General features: G+C 37.9%; 1 protein-coding gene across 4 annotated transcripts in view; it reads right to left on the bottom strand.

The window, feature by feature from the left end:
* The window catches only part of Smg1 (SMG1 nonsense mediated mRNA decay associated PI3K related kinase), a 102,113-nt gene that overhangs the window by 70,904 nt on the left and 22,700 nt on the right, over nt 1–8,509 (bottom strand). For 3 of the 4 annotated variants that reach the window (XM_055627635.1, XM_055627634.1, XM_055627632.1), the window contains exons 2-4: nt 4,115–4,278; nt 3,477–3,632; nt 574–710 (exon numbers count right to left, since the gene is read on the bottom strand). In XM_055627635.1, coding sequence (XP_055483610.1) covers nt 574–710; nt 3,477–3,632; nt 4,115–4,278 — 457 coding nt within the window. Of the gene's footprint in view, nt 1–573; nt 711–3,476; nt 3,633–4,114; nt 4,279–8,391; nt 8,450–8,509 lie in introns of all 4 variants that reach the window. The other variant, XM_055627633.1, reaches the window with a different exon arrangement.

Raw genomic sequence — 8,509 nt, 5'->3', positions numbered from 1 at the left:
TGTGTGTGTGTGTGTACACTCATGCAGAGTGCTCTTGGAGGCCAAAGATGTCCAATCATCTGGAGCTAGAGTTACAGGCAACTGTGAGCTGCCCAACATGAAAGCTAGGAACCAAACTCAAGACCTCTATAAGAGCAATAGATACCCTTAAACTGAGGAGCACCTTACAGGCCCAGCTTTTCCATTCTTTAGGCCCACTGACTAGACCAGGCTTACATACATAAAACATGTACCCCATACTTCGACTTTTATGTATGAAAAGTAGATATATTGTACTGTCAAAGAAAACTTCTACAAACAGCAGGGTTATCCACAAGTATCCACAAAAGTATGTTAAAAAATATGCACTTTATGAAAGAAAACACCGAAGTGACTTCAACAATAGTCATGATAAGTAAATGACACATTAGGGGCATATAATTCCAGGGATCCCTAACAAGCCAAGTACAAAGTAAGAAAACACCTTTTTTCCTAGAAGCAAACCATTCCCTGCTAAAACCTCCCAACACAGAACCATGTTGTATACTATGGGAACGCTGAGGACCCTCAGCAACTTTGAGCATGGTTACTTACCAGTTTATTTTCTGGCTGCTGAATAAACTCCTTCAGCTGCTTTACAGTAGCCAGTCTTCGGTCTCTGTCATCTTCCCGGGTGATCCTCCGAAGAAGATTCGACAGTCGAGACTCATCTGAGTACGACATCGATCGCTCTGTGAATAAAAACATTTTGTAGCCACCTAGTACACTAAAAGTATTAAGTATAGAGTTCAGGTATTCTAAAGTATATCAAAACTCACAGTGTACTAGTCTCTCTTTTGTTCAGCTCTTTTTCTATCTACAGAAGAATACCTGGTCACATTCCACAGACCCCCAAAAACACTTATCAAAGATAACATGAGTGAAAAATCCACAGCCAACTGAGCATTTAATTCTAAAAAAAGAAAAAAAAAAAAAAAGGAGGGAAGGAGGAAGGAAGGGAGGGAGACAGAGAGAAAGAAAAGAAAAAGAAAGAGAAAGAAAGAAAGAAAGAAAGAAAGAAAGAAAGAAAGAAAGAAAGAAAGAAAGAAAGAAAGAAAGAGAAAAGCTTAGAACCAACTCTTTTCAGTTCCATTCCAAGCTATTTTTCAAGATTCACGTATAAAAGAGACGTGGTGGCAAGCAACTGAAGACCCAGCTACTCCTAACTATTCTGAGTCTATTTTTGTTTGGTTGGTTTGTTTTTTGTTATTGTTTTGGTGTTTTGTTTGTTTGTTGTTCTTTTTGGCTTTTTGAGACAGGGTTTCTCTGTGTAGCCTTGGCTGTCCTGGACTCTTTAAAATAAAGACCAGGCTGGCCTCGAACTCTCACACAGAGAGTTTTCTGCCTCCCCAAGTGCTGGGATTACAGGTGTGTGCCACCACACAAGTTTTAAGAGTAAAGAAAAACACAATGTCACCTCAAGAAAAACAAGAACCAAAAAAGAAAATAGGAATAGGCGATGACTACAAGCCAGGGATGATGCCTCTATAAACAGAAATGGCCATGTTTCTATTTCTCATCAAGAGAGGCCCCTGAAGAAAACCTCTTGTTCACATCATTTCTCTAGCAAAGTAGAGAAATGGGCAAACTACAAGAACAATTCAATATCTAATTACCACTTGCAGTGTGAACATCAAGGCATGACTATGAAAGCAATCCCAGAACTTCTCTTATTTTCTAGTTCCAGGAAAACACACACACACACACACACACACACACACACACACACACACACCAACAGTGCTGGGCACTGACATTCTAAAAATGAGGACTGTAATTATTTTTATTTCATGTATAGAAGTATTTTGCCTACATGCACTTACACTACATGTAATTTTGTACTCTGTGCATCCCTAGCACACACCAAAGTCCAAAGTGGGTGCCAGATCCTCTCAAACTGGAGTTATAGGTGGTTGTGAGGCACCAAGTGGGTGTCTGAAATCGAACATGGGTCTTCTGCAGAAATAACAAGTTATCTTAACCATGAGCCATCTCTCCAGGCCCCAGAACTAGGACTCTAAACAAAGGTATTTTAGCTAGCCATTGTGTATGTCAACAACAAACCACACCTAACAGTGAGTTTTTATTCTGAAGAAGCCTCAAAATGAGCATTTTAAGAAACAAGCGTGTCTAGAGGAAGAAACAGGGTTTTTAAACGAACCCCTACATCAGTGAGAATGTAGAGTGAAAAGATTATGTCACCTGTGCTCTAATTCAACCATTAACAAATCACAACCCTGAGTCTAAGAAAACAGAACTAGACAAAATAAACGTTAAAAGTTACCTCCTGCCTTCTGTAACTTTTAAGTCTTCAAATTCAAACACTGTGAGGCAGTAGAAAAGCCTTTAACTTAGCCATTTAACCTCTGAAATTTTATCCAAAAGACACCAGTTTATTCCCATGCATGTGCATGTGTGAGTGTGTTATTTATTCATTTTATTATGTGTAATTTGCCTACATGTATACATATATACTATGTAAGTTCTTGATGCCCACAGAGGTCAAAAGAGGGCATCAGATCTGCTGGAGATGGTGTTATGGATGGCCATGAACCATCTTGTGGGTGTTAGGAATCAAACCCAGTTATAAAAGAGCAAAAAGTGTTCCTAACCACTGCACCATCTCTTTAGGCCAAGAAAATCAGTTGTTTTTCAAAGGTGGTATGTTTATAACCACACAAAATGTTCACCAAGATACACATCCAACAAATTACACTTTCAAAAATCAATTGTATAAAACAAACCGTTTATATCAAAACCTCAACTTTAGAAGACTTACCAAAATGTTACTTGCCTTTAATGAAAGAAATATACTTTATGTTAAGGTTTTTTTGTTTGTTTTTGAGACAGGGTCTCTCTATTATATAGATCTGGCTGTCCTTAAATTCACTATGCAAACCAGGCTGGCTTTGAACTCACAAAGATGCACCTGCCTCTGCCTCCCAAGTGCTGGAATTAAAGGGATGTACCACTATGCCTGGCTGTTAGATACATTATTTTTAATATTCTGAATGTTGAAAGCACTTTATTTACAGTGGAAAATCTGCAATAGATGACAAGGTCTAAGCACTTTTAACTTTTAAAAAGGGTCCACTCTGTATATAGGACTTCCCATATCCACCGCCCATTCAGAAACCCTTTAAGATCTCACCCAGAATCTGGGTGTGAAGGTGCACATCTTCAATACCAGCAACTGGGAGGCAGAGACAGGTGGATCTCTTTGAGTTCAAGGCCAGCCTGGTCTACAAAATGAGTTCTAGGATAGTCAGGGACAAAGAAAAACCCTATCTCGACAAACAAAACAAAAAGTGGTCTTACCCAGATTTGTAACTCTTTCTTATAAGCTAGCAGTTCACAGAAAAATAGTGGAAATGGCTGCCATCATGATTTGCAACTCAAGACAGTACTCATGTGCTCATGGTCATGAGAATGTGTCAATCCCAATTTCCAAGTCTTACCCTGTGATTTCCTCATGTCTTTGGTGGCTAACGCACGACTGCCATGCTGAACACTTGTAAACTCAGGGCTGGTCACATTGTTAACCCTCAGCTCTTGCCCCAACGACTTCCGACCATAAGTATTTTCCCCAGATCCTCCATTGACACTGTAGCCACCTGAAAATAGCAATGTTTACATTATCTTAACAAGGCCCTTGTTTCATTCCCTCAACTAACAGTTCAGGATCTAACCTGTTTACAGCCTAACCCCCTCATCTCCCCAGTGCTGCCTGACTCCAAACCATTTTGATTCCTTCCTTGGAAGGTAACTAGAGAAATAAGTTAAATTCAGACAGAGTTTACACATTTTGGATGATTAAACGACAGAGTAGACTAAAGGAACCTCAGATGTTACAACTTTATAAGTGAATAACAAATTTATAAACTATATGCATTTTTTTAAAAAAAGTCTTTAAATGGGCAAATTCTTGAGGTTTGCAAAAATAATACTGTATCTGGTACTTATCTTCTCAATACATTAGATGAACAGAGGGAAGGAGAGATGGGGAGACAGAGAGACAGATATCTGCCAGGAGGGTTAAGAAAAGAGAAGCAGGTCTAAAACAAAAGCATGCTCCAGCAGTACAAAATCTATATACCCTTTTCGTCATTCTGTATGTCAGCATGGCCTCTGGTATCATCGTGCCTTTGCCGAGACACCACAGCTGAATTTGAAGGTTGCAGTCCATAAGAGGAAGAAACACCCCTATCTCTAGATGAGGAGTATTTTAAAGTATCTGGGTCGGCTGATGCACTATCAGTTCTGAAAAGAAAAAGAAAAAAAAAGAAAGAAAAAACATTAGTATTAGAGCTTTAAAGCAAGCACTTCAATAGCCAAAGGTACAAGGCATCTCTTTCCTCTAACCTTTATGTTCAGCCATAGCCACAACTCTTATCTAAGTATTCCACTGTCTAATAAGTCTTTCAGCTGGAAAGATACTGCCCACAAATAAGCTGCCTGCTGCTCATGTTCTCCTACTGAAGAGCCACCTGGATTATAATAACCAACACATGTTAATTTGTTCACTTACTTTACTTTTTTTTTTTTTTAAGAAAAGGGAGTATGCATGAAGATGACAGTGCACATGTATGCATATGGAGACTACCAGGTTGAGGTCAAGCTCTGATGTCACTCCTCAGAAGCTGTTCCCTTTACTTCCCTGGGAGTCTCTTGCTGGGACTTGAGATACATCAATCAATCAAACTGGCTAGGCTAGGGAGTTGCACAAATCTGTTTCTCTCTGCTTCCCCTGAGTTGTGGTTACAAACACAGCTACCACACCCAGCTTTTTATGTGGGTGCTTGGGACCCAACTCAGGTCCTCATGTTTATGCAACAATCCTTTTATGAACAGAGCCACCTCCCCAGCCCCAAGACTTTACTATCTTGTGTGTTACAGTCATCTGTCCCAAGAAAATTAAACAACTGATCACTCTGGCCTAAAGGTTCACTCCTCTGATGCAATTCTAAAAAGTAATTCTTCCTACACTCTCCTTCCAGAAAAGCTTCAGTGGCCAGACTTCCTGATTATAAATGAAAAATACTGTCAGCATATCAAAGAGACTATGCGTTCCCAAATTCCTTGTAAAGTTAGTGCCTTGTGGCAATGTCTACTAAACTCTCAACTGAATCTTCAATTATCTTGCAGGAAAATGTACAGCGGTATTTGAAAGGCAAGTAGACTATAAGGACACTTTGACTAAGAAAGACTGTATTTGTGCTTGGCTGTATTTTAGTGCCTTCACTAAAAAGAATGCTAATTAAACTTATTTAAAAGGCAAGGAATAAAGTTAAAAGTTTTATTACATTTAATTATTGTGAGCATAACTCTTGGTGGTGGGTATATAAATGGCAAACATATGAAGGTTAAAAATGACAACCTGTGGCAGTCAATTCTCTCCTCCTACCATGGGGATCCCAAAGTCTGAACTGAGGTCCCTGGGCCTGACAGTAAAAGCAAGTACACACTGAGTCATCTCACCCATACAGCAAACAAAATGTTAAGAGAAGGCAAGGGTCAGTAATGTAAGCACTGTCAGAATATTATCTGGCACTTGGACAATAACAAATGATGAAGCCCAAGACAAAACTCAGCATAATGGGTTGGAGAGATGGCTCAGTGGTTAAGAGCACTGTGTCTGCTCTTCCAAAGGACCAGGGTTCAATTCCTAGCACCCACATGGCAGCTCCCAACTGTTTGTAATGCTGTTTTCAAAGGATCTGACAAACTTCACACTAATGCACATAAAATTAAATATTTTTTTAAAAAACTAGGCATCATTATCCACCTATCAGCTCCTATACCTCAATTTCCTTATCAGCGAAATAAAGAACCAAGGCAAGCTACACAATTTTCATAAGTTTTATTATTCTAGGTATCAATCATAAACTGTCAAGATGGAAGAAAATCAAATACTCTATTTCCGCTTATGAAAAATACAAATAAGTGATGCTTTTCTTGATCTTCCTGAGAAAAAAAAAGAAATTCATTTAAAAAAAATAATAGTAGTAGCAGTAATTTCTCTATTGATTACAAATATCTTCTGGACAATCTCAGCTACTCAGAGGCTGATAAAGTAAAATCACAAATTCAGTGCCAACCCTGGGCGCTTTACCCTGGCACAATCTGATGATTGGGGTGGAGGTGGCATGTGGCTTTAATCCCACCACTCAGGAGAAAAGAAAAAAAAAATCTGTACCAAAAAAAAAAAAAAAAAAAAAAAAAAAAAAAAAAAAAAAAAAAAAAAACAAAAGAAAGAAAAAGAAAAGAAAAATATATATATTATGAGACGAGAGATGGCTCAGTGCCTAAGAGCACTGGCTACTCTTTCAGAGGACTGAGATGCAATTGCCAGCACTCACATGTCAACTCACAACTGTCTGCAACTCCACTTCCGGAGGATCTGGCATCCTGACACAGACATAAGTGCTGGGTAAAACATTAATGCACATATAATAAAAATGGATAAATAAATATTTTTTAATCTTGTAATAGGGAGTAAAGGGCAGTGTAGAGCTCCTTGCCTACTACAAACAAGGGGAGGTTCTAGGCTTAGTATTCAGTACCACAGAACAAACAAAACAAAAACCTGAATTCATGATCATTTTGGAAAAGCTTAGGGCACTGACAAAAACAGAATAAGCTTGTGTTCCTCACTTACATGAGAAAAGACAGCAGGATTTCACATACATGCTCTTGCCCCCACCGGCTGGAAACCCTGGTCTGTACTTACTGCAATTCCTGCTGATACAGAATTCAGAACAGGTCCAATTAAACTAACTAACCAGAAAATCTGAGTCAATGTCACAACCTAGCAAGCTAAGGATGGACTATCTTCTTCAAGTATGCAGTTTGTGCCCATACAAACAAAGCTAATTCTTCTAATGCAAAAAAATAAAATCCATGAAATTCTGGGGGAAGAAAAGCAATGTATACAGCATAAAAATTTATTAAACAAATGAAAAAAATCCCTCATATCTCCAAGAACAGCATATTAAATGTACACCTATAATCAATACACTATTACTTTCTCAAAAAAAGGCTAAAGAAAAAAGGGAAAACTTATGGGCTTCCTGGCAGAGCTGGGGGGAGGGGAGGTATGAGAGTGAGTTTTCACCTAAATGAACCTGGAAAAAAAAATAATGTCATAAATGCACAAATTAAATAAGCACATAACTAATTCTAATCTATAAAATTCATCTACCAATATTTACACATGCTGGCATTTCCTAGTCTCATTATGCTCACGTTACCCACACTAACCTAAATGTAGCACTTTGTGGTAAAAAAGCAGCACCATGAGACTGCAGGTTGCACAATTTAAAACTTCTGGGCTAAGCCCTAGTGTTGTCAGGACATAAGGTCTCTTGGTTTCAGGACCTTTGTTTTCTCTTGTTAAAATGCAGATTAATACCTATCTAACATACAAGGCTGTTATGAGGCTCACATTCAGAATTCTTAACCAATAAATACCTTGCAGGGCACATTAAGAGTTATTATGGATGTAATTCAAAATAAACATCAGTTTTCCAAGCTAAAAGCAGTTCATCAACATGTAAGTGCAATAAAAATTTCTTAAACAAACTGTAAAGCAGCTTGTTCTTCAATAAAGAAATTAAGCAGTTTATTGCTACCACAAGTTTCTAACTATGTTCATCTGATTTCACATTATGCTTACAAAGCCAAGAGTGATTTCCCAATTCATTAGAAACAAATGAATTTTTAACTCCCAAGAGCTATGAACACTGAGGTTTTTTCATCATAAAATTAAGTTTTACATAAATTTAACAATACTACAACACTAGGCCAGAATCACTCTATCAGAACAACCCCAAATGTCCTCCTGGTCAGGCTCTTCTAATGCAAACTCTATTTCAAGCTAGCATATATTTTGAAGCAAAATGCACAAAACAGCTGAGCATTTTATATGAAACAGCTACTTTTATACTATCTAAACTGCTTATGTCTCGGAAACTATCTATGTTAGTCTGTTAGCACAAACAAGACAAGACACCCCAGTCCAAAAAATAAACAACTGTTAAGAAAAGAAATAAGCACTTAAGATTTAGCAAAGCATAAAACAGAAAATATAGATTTCACTTCCAGAAGGCAGAAATCAGTGTTAAGCAAGCTAGTTAGAAGGGCTGAAAAAGCTCTCTAACAGAATTAGTGTTTCAAATTAATAGAAAAAGAAAATATATCTGTTAGACTAAGAATACCAGCAAGGATCCAAAAATATTTCCACAGTCCCTTTAATATTCTAAAAATATGGAGAGGGAAAAAAAAGAAGAAATGCATAAATTTCCCCAAAATGATCCAACTGAAGTTAAGCCTGATGTACATGCCACATGAGAGGTAAGTTTCTAAAGCTCATACCTCAAAAATCGCATACTGTGTAATATGGAGCCTTTGTGGTGTTTTGCATCAAGTCAATCTGTAAGACAGCAGTTACAGTATTAGTGAAGACAGCGGGTTAAAACATTTGTTCAAACAT

This window comes from Psammomys obesus, unplaced genomic scaffold (genome assembly GCF_907164565.1).
Source record: "Psammomys obesus unplaced genomic scaffold, mPsaObe1.curated_primary_1811, whole genome shotgun sequence".
NCBI classification, from domain to species: Eukaryota; Metazoa; Chordata; class Mammalia; order Rodentia; family Muridae; genus Psammomys; species Psammomys obesus.
This window is presented reverse-complemented; position numbering and strand designations above follow the sequence as displayed.